We start from the raw sequence: 26,377 nt of genomic DNA on the forward strand, positions 1-26,377 counted from the left end.
CGAGCCAGCAGCTTGACATGCTTTGGGATGTGCCACCTCTCTAAGCTGTCATCTGTAGCACATCAAACCATCTGTTGATTAGAAAAAGAACAAAAAAGAACTCTTTGGTCTGTTTGGAGGCCAAATATATGAGGGTTAGAAGCTGGCATTTGGGCTCAACAGCACTGAGCGCAGGCATTATGTACATTATGTGCAGCTGGCTAATCATTTAACAACTGATCTGTGTGATTTCAGACTAGACATTAGATAGGATACAAAACAATGCTGAAATTCTGTAGAACTATTGCATAATTTGTGATGGGTTAACTTTCTTTTTCTATGAATATTTCTGTAAAAGTGCCAGTTTTAGTCAGGTGGACTATTTTCAGCTGCAATCCCCTCGCAGGACAATTAATAATTAAGACAGATAGATTAGATAGATTAGATAGATAGATAGATAGATAGATAGATAGATAGATAGATAGATAGATAGATAGATAGATAGATAGATAGATAGATAGATAGATAGATAGATAGATAGATAGATAGATAGATAGATAGATAGATAGATAGATAGATAGATGCAAACAAAGATGCTCATAGAAATGTATTAATTTTAGCACACTGACAAGTTATACATAGTAAAATTGTGCTTTTAAAAATCAACCCATCAGCAATTGTTCCTTATAATCTTCAAAAGAGTAACAGTACTGCAATGTTTGTGAGGGTTAAATGCCTTTATAGTGAAACTTTATTATTCAGTAAACTTCATACAAACATTAAACATAGGATCATCTGAAAAAATGTACATTTAAGCAATATAATGAAAGCAAAATACTGTAAGTCATCGTTGCAACATGTTCTGTAGCAAACATGGTCATTTTATTCCACTAATGAAATATAGCTGATTTCTCATATAAACAGGGTATTGCCATTCTGGTATGAAGAACTATTGTATTTGGTTCCTTAGACATGTATATTTGTATATTGCAGTCACGTGATATTCAAAATGCTTCCATTCCATAAACAGACATCAGAAATATGCACTTTTCTCATTTACATTCAGTAAATCATTACATTATCTAGATTTAAAAAATACAAGTGGACATGAACAATATGAGAAAATTATAAATTAGGTTCCATAAACAGAGTATTTGTGACAAATCAGAGAACACGGTTAGTCCCTTACACACAGAGATTTACAGGATTGAACTTGAAGGATCGATGATCTGCAGTACACAGTGCAGATTTAAATACAAACACACAGAAGGAACAGTGACAAATACTCACTACACTGTCCACACTGTCCTCCAGTTCTTCTTCTTACGTTTCTTATCTTGCAATCTTACTCTTTGGGGGAAATACTGTGAGCGGTTTGGTTAACTTACAGAAAAAGAAGAGACATGGAGTCATAATTAGTAGATGTACAGTGTTTTGAGCTATGCATGTAACTGAAGCTCCTTTATATCATATCTTGCCCTGTTTCCAGTCTTTATGCTAAGCTCGTCTAATTATTTATGTCTTGAAGTCTACCATACAGACATGAAAGTCTGTCTAATGCTCTGTCCAATGTCAGTCAACAAAAAAGTGAAGTATTGAGTCTTTTTTTTTTTTTTACTCATAAAATCCAAAGTCCTGAGTCATTTCATGGCCAGTTGTTTCTGTAATTGTATTTGACTGAGACAGATGTTGCATTTGTTATCCATGACAAGCGACTTCTATATTTTACTTTTATCGCTGTCAACACAAAACTAACTAAAAGGTCTGGATAAGTTTTTTGTCTTACCATATTGTTTTGAGATCTTCATTCTTTCTCAGGTATCCTAACTGTTGGCATTCCACGTGTTTCCAAATGAACCTTTGGACATTTCATCTGTGATGTTGATAATGGGTATTCCTCTGTGAAAAGAGAAAAGCACAAATTGATATATATTGTACATAAAGTCACATTTGTAAAATCTGTTAACATTTAAACAGACAAGTGAACTTCACAATAATAGTATAGCTTACTTAAACCCTTCTAATGGCACTTGCACTACGCCCTCATCCTCTGCCAGAATGCTCTGCTCCTCCTCCTGAAGGTTGAAGAAAGAACAATATATCAGTTTAGATACATGTAAATATGAATAAAAATGAAAATAAGTTAATTGCCCATTGGTTTATCTAAGGAAAAGCACCTCTTCAGCATCCTCAAGCTTCTTCTTCTTGCTCTCTGGCATGAGGTCATCCAGCCAGCTGAGTTCTCTCTTGGAGAAGATACAGTCCATTAACTTCCTGATGAACACCAGAGCCAACACCTGCAGAATGGACACACAATCATAACAGCTGAATTCTCATGTGTTAATAAGGGGGGACACTGTGCTGGACATGTAGATGGATTTAAACTGATAGGAACAACATATTTGACATTCTCTGCCTGTTTCATTTCGAAGAATAAAAAGAGGCCAAAACATGTGCAGCGGTAAACAAAAATTTGCAAATCTGTCTATGGTTGCTGAAAGAACAAACTAAATCAACACAGAGAAGTTGAAAATCTTATGTAATTTTGACAATATTTTGATTACCTATTGACAACTTGTTTATTAGCGTACATTTTTCAGACCTCTACCGTTTTCCCTGAAGTAGCACTAAGGTTGCAGCCTGACACATAAACATATTTCTTTAAAAAAAGCTGGCTTGGTGCTTGGGGCTGCTGGACATAATGGTCCAATAATCAGACATCAGAGTGTTTAATTGTCGGAGGCTTCCTTAACTCCACTGTAGTAAGGGACTGTGCACTTTTTGCACTGTGAGACTTCTATCTTATTTTATTCTAAATCTATTTTATTTTTACTCGAATATAGTCATTTTTATGCACGTGTGTCTATCTTCTTATCTATATGCTAGTGAAAGGTTTTGTTTAAATGTCTTGCTGATTCAATATCCGGGATGTTTCCTCACCATCATAGGAAAGACGATGGCAGCTTTAGAAGTCTTGATGACCCACAGCAGAATCAAACAGCTGAGCTGGATGATGGTGAAGAGGTGCACCTTCCTCAGAGGTACATGACGAAGATAGATGAAGTCTGGCTGGTGCTTAGCTGGCATGCCGAACAATGTGAGGCGGTCGAAGAACTGCAGAGGATAAACAACGAACGGTTCTTAAGCTATTTTTGTCTCATCAAAAATTAAATTCAGAAAATATGAGAATGACTACAGCACATGCGATGTAAAGGGGTTCCTAAAAGGTCCAGCATCATTTTGTTTTTACATTTAGAGATTTGGTTTATGGTTGAATCTGCTCTTATCAACTCAGCAGCTGTTTTAACCCATCTACATGCACTTTATCTTTCTTTGTTTTGCTTTAAGGTTAAAATCACCTCGTCCTCTCTGACTGACATTATCTTTAAATCTAACTTTTCATTAAATCTATATGATGCTCACATTGAGACAAACCGAACAAGGTTTTGGAAGCACAGTAAACATTTGTAAAGATCAACCCAGTGATAGAACACTGCTAGTTATGAGTTAGTTTTTTTCCTTTTCAAATCTAAAAAATAGCCTCTTCAGCATAAAACAGCAAAGACTTGTCTAGATTAGACACCAGGCAGCTAAAAGTTGGCTATAAATGCTGGGAACACACAAGAGACCTATTAACTCTTTTTATCTGGGCAGCCAGATAATCATGGCTGAGATGGAATAAACATTTTGCAGGCAAATTATAACATAACCACACTGACAAACTTTCTATCTAATCTCTGACATGCAGAAAATCTCAGAAATGTTTCATATCTACATTAAAATTCATGTTCCAGTGTAAATATTTATAATTCCTTATATTTGCAACCACAGAAGAGTTTTGTGTCCTAGTTTGCTTCTTATGTAGAGACACAATTTTACCCAAAAAAAGGAGCATAGTGAAACTCAAAGCATCTCACCTGAATGCCTCTGAGAGAAGATGCTCCCATGTAAAGGAAAACTCCATATAGCACAGGCATAGGAATGAACTGAAGAACGACAACAGAGAAATGTGTAGCAAAATTACAGACGGATACTTTAAGTCACATTTAATATAACTAGGATCGTAACAGACAATTAACAGCCGCCTAAAAAGGAACAAGTGTCTCACCTTCAGCACAGACGTCATGAAGACAGAGCAGCCCATGAGGACGAAGATCATGAGGCCGGTGAAGCGTTGCTCTCGGATCCCGAGGAACTTGGGCTGCTCTCCAGGAGCCGAGCACTCGGACTCCAGTTTCAGGCTGTTGACGTGGGTGATGGAGAGAACGGTGGCTGCCACGAACCACGGCAAGCCCATCAAAGAGCACACACCCAGCATCACCCCGACCATGAACAGATCCAGGTGGTATCCACAGCCTTTCTGAAGGGGGACACATCAATAGACGGAGTTGAAGCTGAGCAATTTTGATTCATTTCACCACGATGCTACACAAATGATCAGAATCCGCAGCCAAAACAGGAAAGTACTTTGAGTTTGTGTTCCTTCCTGTTGATGATGACAGCTGTGATCTGCTGGTCCATGAAGATGAGGATGGTGCAAAGCAGAGCTGGGACCACCGTGATGACTGCTGTCCACCAGGGGTTGGGACCCAACGGGTTTATGAACCAACCTCGATCATCTCTGGTTGGCTGAGAAGAAATTGTTATTATTGGTTAGTAAATTAGTAGCTTGTGGGCGAATGAAGGCGCTGCTTAAAAGAGTAGTAATACACTTTCTAAAATCTATCTTAAAACAGCATTTGTACTTCTATGTACTGCATACACAGAAAGATTTATTGGATTTCTTCATGTTCATCAAACAAGATAAAAGAAATACCAGTGTAAGCGTTGGGGGTCAAAATCTGCAGTTCTGTTCCAAAAGCGAGGCTTCACCAGTCAGCTATCTATCAGTCGGCTATATTTCAAAGCAACAGTCTTAGAACCAGCTCCACAGGAGATTTGTACAATAGAGATCATGCACTTAAAGAAACAGCAAGTACAGCAATGCAAAAAATACTCCATTAAAGCAAAAGTCTTTCAGGAGAAATCTTACTTAAGTAAAATTGCACAAGAATTAGCAGCAAAATGTAATTAATGTATTAAAGTAAAAGTACCGGTTTTAACCCTTTGACTAAGATATTATTATACATGACACCATTAGATTATTAATATTGAAGCATCAGTGTATCAGCAGCATGTTTGTTGTAGCTGCTGCAGTTAAAGCCAGTTTGAACACTAAAGGGACAGCAGATATAACTGAGGGATTGTTATACACAAATCTGTTTTCAGTTTATGGGCTTGTGTAGTTTGTAATTCTTGATGTGCTACTGAACTTAAACATTTATTGAATGAAACCACGTGAGAAGTTCACAGAAAAAAATCTGTACATTTGAGCACAACTACAAACTCTTTCTTCTAAGAAGTCAGAAGCCAAAAAGGTTGGATACTACTGCTTTAATCCTTAACAATGTGTTGTAATTTGATAATTGTGCACCTCTGTCACTGTGTGGTTTGGATCAGCCACACAGCAGGACAGAAGAAGACTAGAGCGCACAGTATGGACTGCAGAAAACATCATTGGAGCCCCACCTGCCCTCCTTTCAGGAACTGTACTCCGCTAAGACCAGGAAGAGGGCAGGAACATCATCAGATATTACTACTATTTTTTTCCTCCCTGTTCCTCTTTCTATAGTTTCTTTATTTTTTATTATTCTCTTCCATATTCCTAGGGTGACACCAACAGCCGAAACCAAATTCCTTGAATGTTGTGTACATACTTGGCCATTAACGCTGATTCTGATTCTGATAACTTGTTATATTATGTAGTGTATGTAGTGTAGTAGAATGTACAACGCTTTCCTCTTGAATAAAGTGAAATGTAAGTATAAAGTAGCATAAAATTAAATGCTCAAATAAAGTGCAAAGTAGCTGAATTAAGTAGCTTATTGTACTTAAGTACAATAATTAAATGTACTTAGTTACTTTCCACCACTTAATCTGACTGAAATCACCCAGCTGAAATATCACATTAGCTTCTGTTGACCTTTGGAATGTATGTGAACACAGAAACTGAAGGTTTTACATTCTAATCATGTATGAAATCACCTTATGACAGGATTCATTGCGGTCTGTATGGATAGGAGCTTTACATCGTAAGGTGGAGACCACACAAAATCAAAAAGAGAAACCCGCCATAAAAAAAGTTTTTTCCAATTTCCCTTTTAGCAAGCAAGTGGCAGCAGTGGGAGGAAAAAAAATATCCTTTACCAGAAAGAAACCTCTGTGGAAAACCAGGCTCAGGGAGGGCAGTCGACTGCCTCAGCTGTTTGGGGTGAGGTTAAAATCACTTGTGTTTATCAATCCTTCAACCATTTGTTGATAATACACCAAACTGTACAGTCTGTTGAGCAATTTATTATTTATTCTGGCTCACCTTAAACACACTGGGAACCTTTAGTTTTGGAGAAGGGATCCCTAATGCGTAGTCGACCAACACCATGGTGAGGATAGTGAAGAAAACAGCAAAGTCACTGATGACGGACCTCACCTGAAACAGAGGAAGACAAAAACACCCTCAAACTGCCAATGAAGTCATTACAAACACACAAAAAGTAAACATGAGCCCTGATTTTTGGGTTTTAATCATGCATTACTCATAAGTGAACACTAGAGTGTACCACTGCACTGTGCTGCATCACCAAACCAGAGCTACACTGTGACTGGAGCCCCATTGTCTTCATGTTCGACTCATGGCGACTCAGTGTTGAATGTAATGACCATGGATGATGCTGTGTACCTTTGTGGGGAAGTAATTGCTGAACTTGAACTCCTTGAGGAAGGCCGACATGAAGACGGTGGAAAAGAAGAGAATGACGCACCAGAAGAGAACATCAGGAACGTAGGGTCCATGAGGGCCGCAGGCGCTGCCCACAAACTCCCCTCGCTTTTCAATACAGTCCTGCATTGGAGAGCAGGGCAGAATTATTCAGACTTACTATCACAGCAACGCAACATTAGCAGACTCTAGGTTTCCACAAAAAGGGTTTATGAGCTTAAAAAAAAAAACTTAACTTAGTACAAAAATGTGCTTTTATAGTGATTTGCAGTGCAGTTTGGGTAATCCAATATAATCCAGCCCACATGCCCTTGATCTCATCTGTTCAGCTTCCTCCATCTGGAAGAGCATGCCACTTTAAGGTGGGAAATCTGAATGTATTCTTTTCTGATTCTCTTGTATAATTCAGTAGTTTGATCTGTTGTATTGAACCTCCATAACCGATAGATCTGTTTTTATCGGTTTTATTACTTTTCTTATTGGTACTACCTTGACCTCCAGAGCTTCCCAGTAAATTTCTGTGGCGGTGATGTTGTTGATCTCCCAAAACTTCAGGGTGCCATTGGTGGGGTCAGAAGGCTCCACACAGGAACATCTGTGGTAGCACAAGAACATCTGGGTAACGTAATAATCCCTCACCTGTCAGAGATTTATGTACCGCCTTCATTCATTAAACAGCAAGAATATTCCACGTACGAGTACATGGTGAGTTTATCCAGGTTGTTGTTCTTATTGAAGGGAAAGTGTACCCCCAGGTGGAAAAGCTTCTCCAAGGCCTCGTAGATGAAAATGATGCAGATGAGTGAGGCGAAGGCCTCCTCTGTGAAACGTGTGATGTAACAAACGAGGGAACTGGCATCTGTGGCCACCAGGACAATACAGAGGAAAGCCGTCCACAGACCAATACAGGTTCTCAGTGACAGATAGGACAAGCCATACTCCCTGTGTGGAGATTAACGAGGGAAAATGGGATTTACGCTTCAAAATGTGGTGGATTGCAGAATGTCATAATCACTAACTAAAATAAAATGTCTTTTGTCTTTAGAATCACAATATCAAATGGTCTATGAGTGGCAAGATTTTCAAAGCTGGTACATTTATTCTAAGAGAATGTATTACTCAGAGAGCTGGTAACACCCCACAATGTAATTACACACTTATGCAACCATTTGTTATTTAGTGAGATTATTTCTGTGTGCAGCTATAGTGAAGAAAAACATACTTGCAGAATTTGAACAGTATCTTTTCGAACACAAGCACCGGTCCTGTGCTGCCCAGAATGGTGAGGGGCTGCCCAGCAAACAGGGAATACGCTATTCCAGTCAGTGAGGCTCCAAACAGTGACTCAATTGCACTCTGAGAGACGGAAAAGGACAGAGAGATTACTGATGGACACATATCATACAAATCTTATACATGTGGTCAGATTCAGTCTAGTAAAAGGTTAGTATGGTGTACAGCTAGACTTGGCAGAACAGTGTGCATATTTAGAGGTAAAGGCGGGTGATTTACTATGCGTCCTTCTGTTGCCTCGCCCAGTAGTCCTCCAAAGGTGATGACAGGGGACATGCAGGCACAGTAGAGGAATAAGAAAGAGGCGACACACTGCAAACTTATAGCATCAGTGTAATCGGACAGGTAGTGTGGGGCCTTGCGCTTGATGTCTAAGAAGAGACCTCCAAACCACCTGAGAAAATGAGAAATTTGCCATATAAGCATCAATTATTAAACCAACAGCATTATAAATCAGGTTTAAAATTGGTAGATTTGTTCTTTAAAATGTTTTTTTTTCTTTTCCCCCTAACTTGTCTTCCCTCCACTGCCTCCTTCCCAATGTTCAACTCTTGGCTTGGTGTGATAGGTCCCTATGATGGAAAAGTCTAGCTGCAAATAGAGCTCTGGAGATAGGATGTTTCTATGGAAACCACTTCATGACTGCAACTACCGACCAAGTTTCCCCAGAAATAGATGATCAGTACAGAGCACATTTTGTAGCGAGACAGTAGTTTTCAGTTTACTGGCTTTATTTTAATTTATTGTTGAAAACATATAAAACGAACAGGAGGAAGACTTAGACTTGTGCCACAAATCTATTTTACAGGTTACCTGAGACACATCAGGATTCACTTGAAGCAGAAATTCTGCATGTTGTCATGAATCTCTCACCTTCCGGTACGCTGCAGTTCCGGACCTCCATGGCCACCATGTTCTTCCTCCTCCTCACCCTCAACTAATCCGTTTGGTAAAATATTACTTTTCTTCCTTTTCTCCTGTTTAACAAATAATTCACAAACAGGTTCAAAGTCCAAAATCCAAAGAGTCACATCTCATAGAAATTTAAGGCAAACAATTAACTAAACTCCCACGAACCTGTGAAGGTACATTTTTTGGTGGCTCTATCCGTATGGACGGGTCCCATTCTCCAGGAGGCAGGACTGTCACCTGATCGAGGAATTCATCAATACCGGCAATCAGATCGTTGCGGTCTTTAGCTTTATAGGCAACATCATGGAAAACCTGGAATCAGAAATATACTTTAGTCTGGCTGTGACTGAGTGTGGTGCAGTGTATGTGCAGTCCATTCGAACTTATGGCCAGGATACAGTCTCCACAGGCCTTTGAACTAAGTTAAGTCCATATAAACATGTCCACATCGTACAATACAAACTCCTCATAGACAGAACTCATAGTAGCATATTAAATCCCGGGACCTGCACAACATTAGAAGTATTATCTCCTGTAGAATAAGTTTCCCTAAATCTACTTACACCAAACATATTTGCAAAAGATTCCAATTTTATTTAAGTGGATCTATTCCACAGTCATGGTGGAGTACAACCTAAATTCCGAACAAAAAGGAGGACATGATGGCTGACTAATCGCCAAAAGCATGACATACAAAGCTCTGAACTGTGCTTCCTGCTGTGAAATGTTCCATCACTTCAGGAATTTGTTGAGTTCTGCTGGGCTGTGAATTTATGCAAAGTGTCTGCAGAAAATCTCAGTGCGACATCTGGTTGACATTTAAACCGGCCAATCCATTTTTTAAAAATTTTTTAAGTCTTCACAGGATGAAATCTTACCTCATCTGTCATAAGTGTTGCGATGGACCTTCCAATCTCATGATATTGAGGCCCTCTACCCAGGGGCCCTAAGAGAATAAACAGAAACCTAAAGGCAAAAATAGATCCTTTTTAATTTATTGTCAAATCTAAATTGTATCACAGTGGACATGAATGTTAATTTAAATGTAAATGTTAGAAAAGGTTCAGCAAACTAAAAAAAAAAGGGAAACTTCTGACAGTGAAATCAGCCTGTAGTGACCTTGTAGCGATTGGGACTTCGGCCAGTCCGTTGAGCAGAACCGCGGGTGAAAGACGGACAAACGCCACCACCGGTTTATTTAGAAACTCCAGCTCTCCCACTAACACATTACAAGCCTCTGCTCCTGCCGGGATCTTCTTCATGAAATGTAGGTCTATCTGAAAGAGGACACAAAGTACAGTGTTTAAAGTGTCACGTCAAAGGCCCTGACACCTCTTCCAGATCATTTCACGTCTAAGCAGCTTTGGCTGTAAGAACTAACCCATGACGTTTGACTGATTTCGTGATCTAAATTTAGTGCAGCTGCTCAGGCTTTGTGTGCCATATAAAGCCACAGATGTATGACTGCAATATTACAAAAGATTATTAAAATGTAGATGTTAGTTTGATCTGTTGCGTAATAATTCGTGAGTATGAGGTATCTTTCATTTCCACGTACAAAAGCCATCCCTGAATTTGAAACTAATCCTCTTTCAGATGCCGTATCTGCTTTACACTCTCTGATAAATGTGAACGGCATTGTACTGAAAATCTTTTAAAGATGGCGATTTTTCAGAGATAGTTATGTGGAGATGACAAGTGTTGACTGGAGTGTTGTTTGTTCCATCATAAAGTTCATATGGCTCCAGGGCTGCGAGACCTACTGCTTTCATACTTCGATGGGTAATGATTTGCATAAATAGTGAAGTATTGCTCATTTGTGAAGATTCAGAGGTAAAACAAATTACTTAAGGAATACTCTCAGCTGGTAAATTATGCAGCAGGAAATAAAAAGCTGATGTGACAGATTTTTTCAATAATTATTTTTTTAAAAATACACTCCTTATCAGCAGGACACATTTTTATAATTTTTCATGAAACAGTTTACACACTGATCTGGACAAAAGGTCAGACTCATATGCATCATGCAAAAGGTTTCAACATAGATTTTATCCTTGTCTTTACCATGTGCGATTGTGGTTGTCATCTGTGGTGAAAGACTTTTTTAATACTTAACATGGTTCTAATCCTAATCCCTTACGAGGTGACCTTTCCATTAAAAAGACCAACAATGACCTCCAGTTCATTGTTCAAAACCACACAATTAAAGAACAAGCTGCTCATATTTGCCAGATATGACATGTTTTTTTTTTCATGATACATACTGTACATCTTGACTGGAAAGCAAAGGTAACATTCCAGCATTTGCAAAGTACTTGCAAAATTATTACTCTCTGAAAAGTACGCTTCAAGTATTAACTATCAAATGAACGACCTCTGTAATGGCTTTCATACATCACATTTTTCAATCATTATCGTTGATGCACTAATATGTATACAGTGCTCATTAGTGAAGCAAACTTTAATCACTGTATACATTGTTGGGTAATCTACATAAGAAAATATATCATATTTTTAATGTTTTTTTGCATATAATTATGTATTTTCACATTATTTGGCGACTACAATTTAGCTATCTAGTTCATGTAGCCAAGGAAAATGTACGTTTCCCTGAAAATCACTGATATTGACTGACATAAAAGCATAAAGTAGTTCATAAATACTCAGACACAAAGCACATCATTAGAAAACCCACAATGCATTTCACTGTAGCTGCACTACATATGTACCATACCTTGCTGAAGTCCACAGAGCTGCTGTCTTTGCTGATGTCCCCTTTGCCATCTGGAGCTGCTAACTGAGACTGAGAGGCCGACAACTGACCTGAACAATCCAGACCACAGAATAAAGAATCAACTCCAAAAAAAAGGTTCCAGCAAAACTGAATTGTGTCATGGAGATAGTTTCTTTAAGTGATTTGTAATTGGACGATAAAAAACTACATTAATACCTGATTTTACAACTGCATATATGAATCCCCCAATAAATTAACTAAACAATGAAGTATTTCATGATTGGATGATAAAAAGAGAAATTAGAGAAATTTATTTCAAAATCAAATATGAATTCATCAGTAAATAGTTCCAACTAAATGATTAAAAAATAAAATTATAAAATAAAAAAAACAGTGAAGTACATCATTTAAAAATACTAATACATTTAATTAATTGATTAAAAAAATACATTTCAAAATCTATTAAATATACAGTTTAGGAGGACAAATAAAAAACAAAATTCATTCATGCATCTCTGACTTATTGTATAATCTACATTCAGCAACTAAATGCTAACAAAGCAAACACAATATCTCTGGGGATAAAAAAAAAAAAAATCCGGATCAAACAGAGATAATGGCGTCTGACTTTTTCTGGTGCTATTATGGATGAAGTCACACAAATTTTCCGCAGTGTTGTCTAAAAACACCCAGCTCACCAGCGTGATCACTGCAGAGCCGCCTGACAGGTCCATCCTACTTCCTGCATATATTATGCAGCAGGGTCAAAGAATTGAAACTAATTATTGTGTCTAAAACTCTCACAAAGCATGACATGGAGCTTAATAGAGACTGTTGCTCTGAGATTAGCTTGAAAGTGCTACACCAATAAAACAAAATTGTCCATGATGTGTCACCAAGATTCTTGGTAAACTAGAAAAGTATTTAACAGTTTGGTATGTTCTGTAACTAATTTTGTCATGTGGAATTCTGGCAAACCTGAAGCTTATAGTTGGCAAAGGGATAAGAAAATAATGCTTCCAATTACAAGTCTGTCCTAGACTAAATTTAGCTCAGACTCTTGTACCATGAAGACCAACAGCAAAGAAGTTTGCATATCAACTTTTGAATACTGTTTGTTAACTTCTTTTTAACTTTCTTAGCCATTTAGTCACATCACCAGAACACTCTCTACAGTGTGGTGGTTTTTAAGTGAAACCCAGTGAAGCGGTAAAGACACACACAGTATAAAGCAGCACCTGTTCTGTTTGTGAGGCTGTGGCAGGTGGGTGGGCAGATTGTGGGCAGTGGACGGAGTGAGGAAGGAGGAAAATATGGAAATATGCACAAGTTACGACCATATGTATTTAAAACACATGCACATATTGCATATTTACGAATTATCCGCACTGTCTCTCACAGGTTGCATATACTATGTCAACATATTGTGTGAAATAATCCACCAAAAGGCAGTTCATTACTTTTTAGAATGCTTCATCTAAATACTTAAAGACCCCGAAGAGGTAAAGCTGTACATAAAATGTAGAAAAAGGATTTTAAGAAATTCTATTATTCACTTCATGACCCTCTCAGATGGTTCCAACCTTGAGGCTGGTAACAGTTAAGTACAAGATAGAATCGAAGCTCCGTAGTTTTTCTCACCATTCTTGTCCAGGTGAAGCTCTGATGTTCGTCGGCCCATGTCAGCAAGGGATCGAACAATGGGGAGGCGGTTAGCCAGCTTCTTCTGGTTCTGGTGATGGTGCTGCTTCAGCAGCGTTTCACGCACTTTCTTCCTGAGCTCATCTCCCAGTGGCGAGTACAACTCCTGGTGGTCCAAGACCATGTCTAAGGTGGACAAAAACAAGTTGTTTACATTCAGCTTCATGGGTTCTAACTGAGATTTTGATCTGGTGCAACTTAAATGCAAATGGTGAATTAAGTTCATTATGCAACTTACAAAATTTGTGGCTTATTAAACAAAAATAAGGAGCAAAACGGGTAAACATTTTCCTGCCATGTACGTGAAGTGACAAGCAAACAAAAGGCCTCAGTCATAGACAAAATTTATGAATGACAAAATTTACTTATGAAAGTGTGTAAAATATGTCCATGTTCAAAAAAACATCCAACTTCAAAAGTCTCAAGTTACTCTATTATGCTCTGAATAGAATAGAATAGAATAGAATAGAATAGAATAGAATAGAATAGAATAGAATAGAATAGAATAGAATAGGAATATGTATTCATCCCCAAGAGGAAATTCAGTTGTTACAGCAGCAAGCAGGAACAGTAAAGTGACCACCACAACAATACAAACAAGAAAAGCACTCAGAGAGCGCAGGACTCTGCAAAAGTTGCTCAGTAGTTGTATGATTTCCGATACTAAAGTCCCTATAAGTCCACAGTGGTCGATTTGTAGTGAGATCGCAATCATGTGATCACCAGCAGGCAGCTGACATAGTGTTCACTTGTTGTCATAGTTAGAGTGACGCCATGCCACTATCTGGCAATGATACAGGCATCTTAAACAAATCCGTGGATCCACTATAAGCTACATCACTGCCAAAATCTAATCAATTGGTCCTTGTGTCATTTCTGACCTTCCCTGAAAATTTCATCCAAATCCATTGATCTGTTTTTGAGTAATGTTGCTAACAGACAGACAGACAGACAAACCAAGGCCGATCGTCAACTCCTCATAAAAATATACAGTGAATGAGGAAATTAAAGTCCTGTAAGTGCAACGTGTCTGTGTTTCTTTTACCTGCAATCTCTTCAATGCTATTAGCCCTCATATCGAGCAGCACAGTGCTGTTGATGATGCAGCTGCGCAGTTCAAACAGACTGTGCAGAGACAGCGTGGCGACGTAGGGTTTACTCCATCGCTCTCCTCCATCCTCAACATCCTCCTCAAACTTCAGCCACCTGTAGCAGAAGTTTGGGTTCCAGTCAGGAGAGGCCAGCAGACGGCAAACCGGCCGGCCATCTGTTCTAGCTGCATTAACACTCATTCATTCTGGGTCTCTCTCCTTCTCACATTTAGCTCTTATATGTCTTTCTCTCTCTCACTTTTACTCATTTACTCAGCTTCCTTACTGCTTTTCATCAGGGTATCACTGTAAATAAAATATGCCTGATTTACCATGTTAGCAGCCAGCCACAATTTTACAAAATCATGTGCTGAATAAAGTCTACATGCTGATTAAACTGACAGTTATCAGAGAGGTAAAGGCAGAAAAAGTAATGTGCCAACAATTACAACAATGAATTTCAATTACTTAATGTAATGGAAACACAAACATTGGACATCTCTCATCAGTGTAAGTGGGATACTGGGCATCCATTCAATCAGAGCTTTCAGTAATGACATGTGGATCACGACTGTGTGCAAATGCTGCGTAGTGACATGACAGTGGAAGGTACCTGGCACTTTCCCTCCACTCAGAATCCATTCCATCTCTCAGACAGATCTCATCCATCTCTGTGAAGAGGTCGTGAGGAATATGCTCCTCATCATCGTCCTCTGTCCCCAGCAGGAACTGCACTCTCTGGGAGGGGGTGTCTACGAACACAAAGGATGGCAATGAGTGGGTCAAATATAAGTAAAAGATAATGAACAAGAACCTGAATGCCTTTCTGTTTGTGCTTTAGGTCCATGACTGTGGCCGATACCATAAGCAGGGGACTCCCTCCCCTCCACTAGGGGCATGGCCCGTTCCCTGCTCCTCTTCCTGTATTTGGTTCCATGGTGACGATGCCGGCGATGGCTGCGGTGCCTGGTGCTGCCCAAAGGGACGTGGACCCCGATGTAGAGAGTCCTGTGGCCTGGAGACACAACAAAGACAGGTTAAAGGATGACCAACTACAAGGTGTCTGTTTGTGTGTGTTCCTGTGTGTGTCTGTGTGTGTGTTTCAGAAGCTTTGCACATAATCATGATTCCATTGCTCTTGGTTAAGCACTGCTTCTGCGTGTTGCTCCTTTAGGGCTTCATCATGTGTGGATAGTTTTACCATAATGAAGTGCATTACTCAGACTGATAATATGCAATCATATAATGTCGACTGTACAACAATCCACTAGCACCTTAAACAAGAGCTTAAAACAAGAGCTACAGTAGCAGAAATTACTGAAAACCTCAAAGCTGCTTATGACAGAAGGATGTCAGAGCACACAGCGCATCACAGCTTCCTGCATATGGGGCTGAGACCAGTCAGACTGTCCATGCTGACTCCTGTCTCGCAGCAAAAGCATCCGCAATGGGCAGAATAACACACCCTGCCACGCTGCAAAAAAGCATTCAGGAAAGGGTCTAGTTCTTGACTGTGCGTCTAAATTCTCAGTTAATTCAGACATCTGTGGAATGTACCAGAAAACAAGATTTATAGGATCTGCTGAAAACAGGTTTATGCCACATGACAGTTTCAGAGGTCTTGTGGAGTCGAGTCAAACGGGACAGATCTGTTTTGGTGGTACAAGGAGAACTACATAATATTAGGCAGGTAGTTTTAATGTTACAGCTCACAATAGTGTATGTGTAGAATAGAGTAGCAGCTATATATATATGTGTGTGTGTGTGTGTATGTGTGTGTGTGTGTGTGTGTGTGTGTGTGTTTATTAGTGTAGGATACACATTAAGTATGTTGATTTCATTTGTATTCAAATACATTCTATGTAAAAATATAATGTTTCGGTTGACTTATTTATAATGAGGGATTTACTTGTGTCTGCTGTTCTCATTTGCAAATCCATGTGATTATACCGATGGCCTGGAGCCTTTCTCCCTCACTGTTAATTTGTGCATGCTTTTTTTTTATCCTTGAAATGGAATACTTAGCTAAATGTGTGCTTGTGCAGGTATGAGACAGCAGGAGTGAGAGAAAACGAGACAGAGAGGGAGAGCACGTCTGTGTTTGCACTCGTAAGTCAACCCACTCAGCTCACTGCAGTATGACAGGAGGATTCAGGTACACGCCGTGCTCTCCACAACGACTGCTACAGCTATGCCAAGATGCTGGAGATACGAACAACGCAAGAAAATACTAGAGGTATTCTGTCATCAAAAAAACTGCTGCTTCAGATAAAAATAGTTAATTACCAACGCCTAAGAATTACGTACATTTAAAAACACTGTGCAGTGTTACTGTTGACACCTGCTGGACCTTTTTTTTTTTAACTTATCAGGTGAATTCTACTTGGGTTTCAAGTTTTTGTTGCATTTTTTTCCCACAGAAACATATGTTTTGTTTTTTTTTTTTTTACAACTGCTTACATCAAAAGATTTCCCTCGTGTTCTGCAATTTCTCACTTTAAAAAAAAATATCATACAGAATATATCCCCTTTGTGGGCTGCACAGTGGCTCAGTGGTTAGCACTGTCGTCTCACAGCAAGAAGATCACTGGTTTGCATCCCGGCCTGGGCCTGGGATCTTTCTTTGTGGAGTTTTCATGTTCTCTCTGTGCATGCATGGGTTCTCTGGCTTCCTCCTACAGTCCAAAAACATGCTGAGGTTAATTGATAATTCTAAATTGTGAATGTGAGACTGATTGTTTGACTCTATGTATAGTCCTGTGATAGACTAGTGACCTGTCCAGGGTGTCCCCTGGCTTCACCTACGCTACAAATAATACCAAAGAACATTATTAAAAAAAAACTTTAAACAGTCCAAAAGAGCACATAAATGAGCTACAGGTGAAATGCTGTCTTGTGGTTAAAAGCAGCAAACAAACAAGTGATCAACAGTTATTCTACAGTTTAAATGTCCCTTTGTGATAGTATGTGGGGAAGCAGGGTTTCTTTGTGATTCCCTAAAAGTAGGGATACCGTGCGAGGCTCCTGGAACTCAGCTGGTAGGCACTATAAGCCTCGGCTCGGGGCGTCACACTAACATAAGGAGAACCAGCAGGGAACTGGTGCTGGTAGGCTGCAGGGAGGCCATGCAGCAGACTACTGACAGAATCCTTGCAACCGGTCAAGTCACTCCTGGTGGAGGAAGATGAGATGTACGTATGGGATAGGTTCCAGCTCCCCCGCAATCCTAATGAGGATTCAGCGGTGTATAGATGATGGATGGATGGATGGATATCCCCTTTGCACCCTACAAGTTGTACGCTTTTCACAGAGTAAGCTGATCCATTCCAACCCCACAGTGTTTGAAACAGCATTCCCATCTTCCAAGCATGATATCCCAATTTTCCTAACTGGAATTCTGAATGGGTGGCTGGTTTTATTCCTTTGTGAATCAAGAGAAAGAAAGATTTGACTGGCTCTACAGGCAGGCAAAAAAAAATTACCGCAGTCAAGGTGGTTCTGCTTTTATTTTACAGGGTTTTGTTGTGCTTTTTTTTTGCTAGCGAGCTCTATAATTACATCAAAATAACCTCATAGAACTCAGACAACTATGTGGAACCCAGGTGACAACGTCTGAGGCTGAAAAGTAAAACCAACACCAACAGGTCAAAAATTGCAGTTCCTGAAATGGCCACTTGAGGCTGCCTCTAAAAGCAAACCAATTCCCATAGACCCTCATGTGAAAACATCAAACTTTGCAGCAGATATAAAAATGTTTATAGCAAGATCAAAAAACTATTTTGGTCTTGAAAGCTAATTTTCCTGTTCATGGCAACTGTATGGTGGGTGAATTTTCATATAAGTCCCCCATTAAAATTGTTAGAAGGCTAAAGTTATACATGATTAAAGGTGAGGCCACTTTAGTTTTATCAGAGTGCAGTCTACGGCCCACCTCAACTCCACCTCCTGGCTCATTTCTGGATTAAAACTACTTTTCAAACACAAAAGACAGATGAGACAGATCATCTCTACATTTCATGCCACACATAAAGGCTGCCCATATTGTGACCATTTTTATATCTAAATAAACTGTAATAGTATGAATCATTTAAAAAGAGAAACCAAAAGGTCATTTTTTAAAACTACAGCCTACGATTTCACAAAATGGGAACAGTTCCTGGCCTTCAGCTCCCAAACATTGCTCAGCACCACTGTTTGTATCTTTGTTCTGATTGTCCATGTTTTCAATGCTTATGAAATTACTGATGCAAACTCAGCTCCCCCACAGTTTCTGCCTCCCACTCTGCTCTTATCTTTTTACTGTTAAAAAAACTGTCAAGAGGAAAGGAAAGCAGCAGTTGTAAGGACAGAGTAGGCGGACTCAGCTGCAGCAGCCGTTCACTGCTTGAAGCTTTTAGCATTCCTGGTGCGTTTAGTGTCCGTTCAGGTACCTTCAAGATCTTCCTGCTCAAAATTGGTTCTCTGTTGGGACCGCGTGCCTCCTCTATCCACCACCGCCTCATCATCGTTCCTCTGTAAGACACAAAAACACAGACTCAATATCATGAACACTAAAAGCTTACAGACCTTATTACACCAACAACACAGCTGGACCTGGAAGGTGAAACAACATATCATGCAGTCTGCTAATGTACCCTGAACATGGCATGAAATAAAACGCTTGTTGACTTGGTGTTCGCTCACAGTCAACGGTGTTATGAACAAACACATTATCCAACCCAATTGCGAAGTTGCCATGGTAACTAATTGCACATCTTATCTCGAAAAGGAAAGGGTATCATCCGAGTCCATACAGAAAGCTTTTTTATAATGAGAACAGTAAATTACTCAGCTACAATTAAAGTTTTACTTCTTATCAAGACGATTCCCTTGCAGCAAGCTGAGTTTTCTAAAAAGTCAAATCAAGGAAGCTGGTATCTCCGTAACGGGTTGCTGTTGTTATTAACACACAATAATTATTAACACAATGATTTTAACTTCTTTGTGTACATTTTGTAATGTCCTTTTATTGTGACCTATTGTCCTATGTTTTATTGTATGTTTCACTGTTGTTTCCTTTGTGTACTTTTTGCAATGTGCTTTTATTGTGACTTATTGTCCTATGTATCATTCTTTTTTTTGTATCACTGTCATTTTTTCTTTTTACCTAGGGACTGCAGATATAAATTAGCATTCTTGTTATAATACAGCATTTTTACGTCCATTGCGTTATATGTAGGCATTCATTAATGTGAATATAAATAAATATATAATATATATAAATATAAATAAATCAATAAAATAAAAATAAACAATAAAGTTTTACCATTTGAATGAATGGCTTATCCAGCTTCTACTGCCCATACTTTACCAGTTACAACAGTCTATCACACACACCCCTGGAAGTGACTCATAGGCAGATTTTAACCAAATTAGAAAAATTATTAAAACAATTTCAAACCATTTTAGCTTGTTTCCAAACTAAACTATGCTTTTTTTATGATGATCTATTAATTTCAAACTTTGGGAATGCAGGTTTTAGCTCTGGACACTGAAAATGAACAAGGCAATAAAGAACACAATGCTCTGTAAGAGGCTGCCAGATTACAAAAGAGAATACTGTATGAAAATCAGACTTCTGCATTTCCTGGGGATCTTTCTATCTGGCTGGTATTCACAAGTGTTGGACGCTTGGATGAACAGCTCCACAGAACATGGATCTAACTGATCAGATTCAGATCTCTGAGAAAACCAGCAGCACGATGTGTGAACGCCGGCATGCTTATGTAATACTTGCGAAAGGAGACGAGAGTGAGGAGGTGGTGAGAGGGAATCGATAAAACCTGCAGAAATCCCTGCGTGTTGTAGTGTGTGCAAGGATGAAAACTCAACATCTGATTTGTACCTGCTTTTCTAAAGAACTCGGACACTGAATTTGATAGAAGATTTGTTTAAGTTTTGCAGCCTATAAAAAAATCAACAGATGAATCCTGAGCATGAACACACTATCACACTTCAGCAGGAGCTAAGCTGTGCACCCTGAAACTGTGAACGGCTCTGCTATTAGAGGAACGCAGGCTGCAAATGTGACATAATCAGTGTGTGTACACAAAGAGGTTGCTGTGGAGTAAGTTGAGGTCACTGTATACAACTTCAGTCTATAAATCTATTTGGATATGAATGAAACAAGACTATTTGCAAATGTACGTGGAGAGTTGTAAAGCTGTCCTTCAATCTGTTTGCAAAGGAAAATGAAAACATATAATTAGATTTGCAATTGCACTGAGATTTCTTTAATGCGGTAAAGAAACTAAATGAGTACACGGGTCTGTAAATATAAACATGTGCACGTGTGGGAAGGAATATGCAAATGTATTCACCTGAGAATACTGACATGAGAAGATTGGGTTCTGTCCAAAAGCAACAAAGGCCTACTAGCACAACCTCACTAATTAACATGCAACATCTTGCTTGTTTAGTCAGTGCAAAAGCAAAAGTGTTAACACAACAATTTGCAGCTTTACAGGGGGTTATTTGCAGACTATTTATTCTCTCTCTCACACACACACACACACACACACACACACATATTTATTCATGGTATAATAAGTATAAAAAACAAAGGTATACAAAGGCACAATAAATCCGAACAAACTGTCAAATGTGTGTATGATACAGTTGATTTAGAAATGATTCCTGACTGGAGCTGGGTACCGTGCTGTGCTGGTGCTGATTAGTGCACCAGTGATTTAGACTTTAGTGTAAAACTCATTTGTCACTGTCATTGACTGTAAATCTGAGCAGCTGGGGTAGAGAAAGGAAAACAAATATACAACTGCCTTTATCGCTGGAGTGTCGTGCGGTCCTGTCTACTGTAAATTACTAACAGATTCAAAGCACTCATTAGAGCGAGGATGTCTGTCTTGAGAGCTTGCATGATGGCAGCTTTTCCCTGAGCCATCTTGGCCACAAGTTGATCATCAGGGCATTATGATAATGAAGGTCGTTGCTGTTCACAGCTGCGGTGCCACATGGGCTGGCCGGACCACAGGGCTGATGTTGATAATCTGTCTACAAATACTCAAGCCATGGATCAGCGTCCCTGCTCAGATTAAACTGCCAATATGTGTTACTAAAACACCAGCCACATTAGCGCATATTAAATGTTCACTGTGCTCACGTACAATGCTTTTACAAGAACAACAATGATGTCAGGCATTCCTATGGTAAATGACAATATATTCTATTCTAAAAAGGAAATTACCTCCATGAAAGAGCTTTTATATCCTGTCCCTAGTGGATTATGATCAGTCAAACCCTCTGGAAACAAAGGCCCACTTGAAGCAACTACCACGACAATTCTGGACAAATCCATATGAACAGATTCACACACTAAGCTGTGCTGTGTCGATGCTGTTTTTGTGAAGTTCAGATAGGCTACTGGGCAAAGAGATGCTAGAATGCTAACAGACAACTATGACAGACTGATTTTCAGACATCCTACAAGGATGATGGCTTCTGATTTGAACACGATCAGATCAAGGTTCTTGAGGCCAAACATGATCTGAAGATAAACTAAAATCCAGAGAAATCGTACACTATAGTGGTCCAACTACTCCCTACACACACACTGCTACTTGTTAGACTACTGATCAGCTACTATGCAGCAGACTCATGTTAAAGGACTGGCAAACCACACAGCTGAAGTGATATCACAGGATGTGGCACACACTTGGATCTGATCCCTACAGATGGCTGTGGCAATTTTGAAACCATCAGTGGCAGCAATATCATTAACTGCGGAAGCTTTCACGAGGCACAAAATGCACTATAATCCTTAAATGTTTCGACTTTAAACTTCAACATCCCTCTAAGGGGACACATTAGTACTATTTTTTCCCCCAGTGTTGCTATTTAAGGTGTTTTCACAGCTTTGAGCTCTCACGTTAGGCAGTTTTAATGTTTGCATCCATCCCAAAGCTGCTGAACTTTTACACTTTTACCAGTTTTATCAGGCTTTTGCACTCACCCCTGGACAGAAAGAAGCAACTCTACACACCTTGTTAACCACACAACAGTTTATGTCTTTCACCACATCGATAACCAGGTTATAAGACTGATTTCAGCATTGTCCTACCTGAGTGCTGAAGACCCAAGGAGCCTTAAAGTTTTCAGAAAGCATAAGTCCTTCCACTGCGTCCTTGTCAGTTTAATCAGCTTAGACAGTATGCAACACAGTCTAAAAGCTGAACAAACTCCTGCTTCACACTGTCTGGTGATGCCTGATCCCCTTCTGTTGTGCCAAACAACTGTAATTTGGGATTGAGCATCTACTCTCTGATCATGAGATTAATCGTGACATCATGACTGCTGCCCAGCAGTATCTTATCAAACAGAACGCTTGATTTATAGTGTCTCCTCTCTCTACCCAGTATGTACGGGCCTATAAAGTAAAGCTATAGATCCCTTTGTGTAGCATCAAATCAACTTGGTCACTGCAAATTGAGTGTTCTGCTGATTCTCCGGGGAATATTCCTCTTTTTGAAATCTTTAAAATTCAAACTAAGAATAACCAATTACCTTAATGTGACAAAAATATACATTTAAGTAAATAAAGGCCATAAAATCCAGGCAATAACTCACCAAACTTCTCCGTCCAGCTGATGAGCCAAAGGAAGAATTGACCTGAAAGATAAGAAATTGCTTGAGTTTAACAGACAAAGGCAAGTTCCAGATGCCAGAAATAAACCAGTCCAGACATCTTTAAACGTTTCGTGTACCCAATCAAAGCAAAAGGTGATTCTGAAAATGTGTAGTGATTTTTAAATCATTTCAGAGCCAAAGCCAGCTCTAAAAGTAGCATCACAGAAAAGAAACTTTTAGGATTCAACTAAATGCACAAAGATCTATTTGGATATAAAAAGCTCGTGGATAATGGCATCAAATCTACTCCCAAATGACCAGCAAAGACCCACAGGCCCTCATCTCTCTGAGAACATCCCCTCTGAGGTTTTATCTTCTTCCATCGGGACCGAATCTAATAAAATCTCTGAAAGAAATGCTAAAATAGAGTTTGTGTATAGATTAGTGGAGCCTGTAGGTATGAGAGAGCCAGCTCACCCCCTAATATGAGTTTAACATCAACATGACCTTTGTCATTGGCATAACATGAAGGTCACTCCTGTTTGAACTCACTGTATTAAAAGGACATCTGTCATAAGAGGGATTTGTCATATATTCAATTTTACAGCACAAAGTAATTGGAAATCACTTAATCAGCCCTACAGTGTAAAACTGCATCATACTGAAATCTGCCAGTAAGTCTGCTATGTTTCTAAAGGTTAACTCACATTTTGGTTAGCTCAAAAGAACAAAATCTGATGAGAGAGTCTTTTTCTGTAGAACTCCACAGGTAGCTTCTCTAATCCATCACCTGAAACATCTTTGAATCTGCCCCCTAAAGAAACGGCAGCATCCTGAGTGACATCTCTCACCATTTCACACACACTCAGCCTGACAGCCGTCCTGAAATATTCATCTACACTAAGTAAATATTTGCCCCGGGAGAGGAGTTCTCTTTACCGATGGCAGAAGCGGCTCTATCTGTGCGCCCGGATCCGCGGTGTCCATGTTTCCTCCGTCAGGCTGCGCGATGGAGCAGAGAACCGCCTCTGTGCTTCTCCCCAGCAGGTGTAGCGGTAAACTAAGCCGCCACACATCGGTCACATGTTTATATCATCGTCGGTCAGCAGCTCGCCGATGATTAGCGCTTCTCACATGGTGTCCTCGTTCCTAGAAAAAAAAAAAAAAAACACATGCGCATCTGAGCCAGCTGACGTGGACGCGTCACTCTACTAATGTTTGTGCTTTTGTTTCAGGCTCAAAGGTGAAGACAGTAAAATATGACGGAGACCAAATAACAGAACACATTACAGTAATTTACCTCCAGTTCGGCCACATGCAGTGAGCTGTCTGCTCTGAGTTATATAACTACTTCATTGTGTTTTTATTAGACTGTGACTCAGAAAGATGCTGCAGCCTCATTCTCTGCTCTGCCATCTGTGTTCACTCTTTTCCCTCACATTCTTCATATGATATCTCACTTAAACCTAGTGGAAATCAAACTCCAAACAGCCTTAAAAAAGAACCAAACACTTCAATCACAAATTAATCTCATGATTAAGAAAAAAATCTTCTCATCATTACTCAGTAAATTGCATTTTTGAGTGTTATTTACAAATCCTCTGACTTTGTGCAGAAAAAAAGTGCCTTCTGAGTCATCTTGGAACCCTAAATACGCTTGAAAATGGAAAACAGCAGGTTTGTTTAAGAGAAAAATCAAGCCACATACCCCACTGCTGATAAAGCTGTTAAAACTGGAGCAAAAAATAAGAGCTTAATGTCAAATCCTCAGATGAAATCAGATTATATAATTTAACATAAAGCCTGAAAGGATGATTCAGTCCATCTTATGGTGATTAGTGTGGAAGAAAGAAGAGCAAACACTCAGTAAAAACTATTTTCATTAGTCTTTTTGAGTTCTGCCAATTTCCAATGACATAAAATTCAACCAACAAACTATTTTAAGTTGTGTGAATTCGCCTCTTCTCTACAATCAGAGCTATTTGTAATCAGTCGTCTTATTCATCTGAAACTGTCAGGCACACAAAATCCAAAACTCAAAGTGAAGAAAAATGATCAAGCCACTTTTATTAACTTACCTCAATTAGAAATTAGATGTAATTCAGCGAATGCAAGAAACTGAGTTCAGATTACACAGAATATTGAGTTGATGCAATTAGATTACTATGTCAAACATTATTCTGGCAAAACGACATCAAAAATCTGATTTAAAAGTCCTTTTTTTTGTCTTGCAGGTGTAGTTAAATGGTGGAAATAGGTGTGTAGAGTTACTCTTTATCGTGCACATATCACCTTACATTGCTCTGACCCCCTCCTGGATGGTCTCCAGCAGTGAGGCCTTCCAACACTGTCAACTTTAACTCCTCTTGCAAATGTATCGGTGACTGTGTGGTTGGCACATTTCCATCCTGCTCCTCCTACACCCAGGGGTGCTGCTCCACCAATATCCATCACAACATGGTGAAAATGGTCCATCATGAGCAGATCCACATGGTGGGTTGTAGTAAAGTTTCTCAACTTGAAGGTGAACAGGCCTCTATAAGGTGCCTGTTGGTCCAGATATAGTTTGCATACAGACTTTTTTTTGTCAAAAATTGTGGATTTCCTTCCTGAGCTTGTGTTCAGGGGGGAGTGTTTGCAAGCCTTTTTTTGTGGACTTCATCAGAGCTTTTGGATTGCTGCTGAGTCTGTTGGACGCAATGGACTCCATTAAGTGATATAAAAATAGTAAAGCATCGCCATCTGGTGTAGATCACAAATCATGAGTTGATCGTTGAATCCGGGGGAAAACCGCAGAACTCACTTTACTTGAGGTATAAATGGAGGTTGTCTGAGAGTAAATCGTCGTTATTATTATTTTTAAATAAACCTATACCGTGATTGTTTCTGTAGTTTCTGGTACCTCTGCAGTGACCTCCACGCTGCTCCGGATATCAATCTAAAGAGCTGTCTGATTGCAGGACCTGCATTCAGTTATCGCCATCTGCTGTTTATCCCTGGAAAGGCCTAAAGCTTGCAGAGGGAGCATTAATGCCACACCTCTTATTGACAGCTGGGAGCGTCTCCTTCACACCGAATTCCAATTAAGAGTGAATTGAGTTTATTATGCAGCAGTTTTAATTATAGACGTTCTTAAGTTCCTTAATTGGACATCAGTGTTCAATCATTTTCCAAGTGATGCAGCGACGGAGCAGAAATAGAGGTCAGGAATTAACTAATCAATCTGAAATC

At 39.4% G+C, this 26,377-nt stretch overlaps 1 protein-coding gene across 2 annotated transcripts; it reads right to left on the bottom strand.

The window, feature by feature from the left end:
• Positions 1-684: 684 nt before the first annotated feature.
• Positions 685-24,578, bottom strand: slc4a10b (solute carrier family 4 member 10b). 2 transcript variants are annotated; one of them, XM_023281058.3, is made up of 27 exons: positions 24,447-24,578; positions 24,086-24,295; positions 23,147-23,188; positions 18,955-19,036; positions 15,387-15,539; positions 15,138-15,276; positions 14,479-14,639; positions 13,374-13,559; positions 11,733-11,821; positions 10,118-10,275; positions 9,877-9,964; positions 9,164-9,310; positions 8,960-9,063; positions 8,306-8,480; positions 8,016-8,149; positions 7,490-7,735; positions 7,283-7,388; positions 6,755-6,916; positions 6,392-6,505; positions 4,447-4,608; positions 4,088-4,339; positions 3,897-3,965; positions 2,920-3,093; positions 2,157-2,276; positions 1,990-2,054; positions 1,766-1,878; positions 685-1,362 (listed from the first exon to the last, which is right to left on the bottom strand). In XM_023281058.3, exons 2-26 carry the CDS (start codon positions 24,131-24,133, stop codon positions 1,803-1,805), a joined length of 3,252 nt encoding a protein of 1,083 aa, XP_023136826.2. In that variant the 5' UTR covers positions 24,134-24,295; positions 24,447-24,578; the 3' UTR covers positions 685-1,362; positions 1,766-1,802. The 2 variants fall into 2 exon arrangements, with proteins under 2 accessions (XP_023136826.2, XP_035809115.2); XM_035953222.2 differs by lacking the exons at positions 23,147-23,188; positions 24,086-24,295; positions 24,447-24,578 and adding an exon at positions 22,641-22,778.
• Positions 24,579-26,377: the final 1,799 nt, after the last annotated feature.

This window comes from Amphiprion ocellaris, chromosome 11, assembly GCF_022539595.1.
Source record: "Amphiprion ocellaris isolate individual 3 ecotype Okinawa chromosome 11, ASM2253959v1, whole genome shotgun sequence".
Classification (NCBI taxonomy): domain Eukaryota; kingdom Metazoa; phylum Chordata; class Actinopteri; family Pomacentridae; genus Amphiprion; species Amphiprion ocellaris.

Bases quoted from the DNA above. Each gene is read 5' to 3' on its own strand.
- slc4a10b (XM_023281058.3), bottom strand. From the start codon at position 24,133: ATGGACACCGCGGATCCGGGCGCACAGATAGAGCCGCTTCTGCCATCG. The intron at 14,640-15,137 runs GTACCTTCCACT...CTTCTGCTACAG, and splicing joins GAGTGGAGGGAAAGTGCCAG to GTGGCTGAAGTTTGAGGAGG. The intron at 13,560-14,478 runs GTAAAAGAAACA...TGTCCACCTTAG, and splicing joins TAGCATTGAAGAGATTGCAG to ACATGGTCTTGGACCACCAG.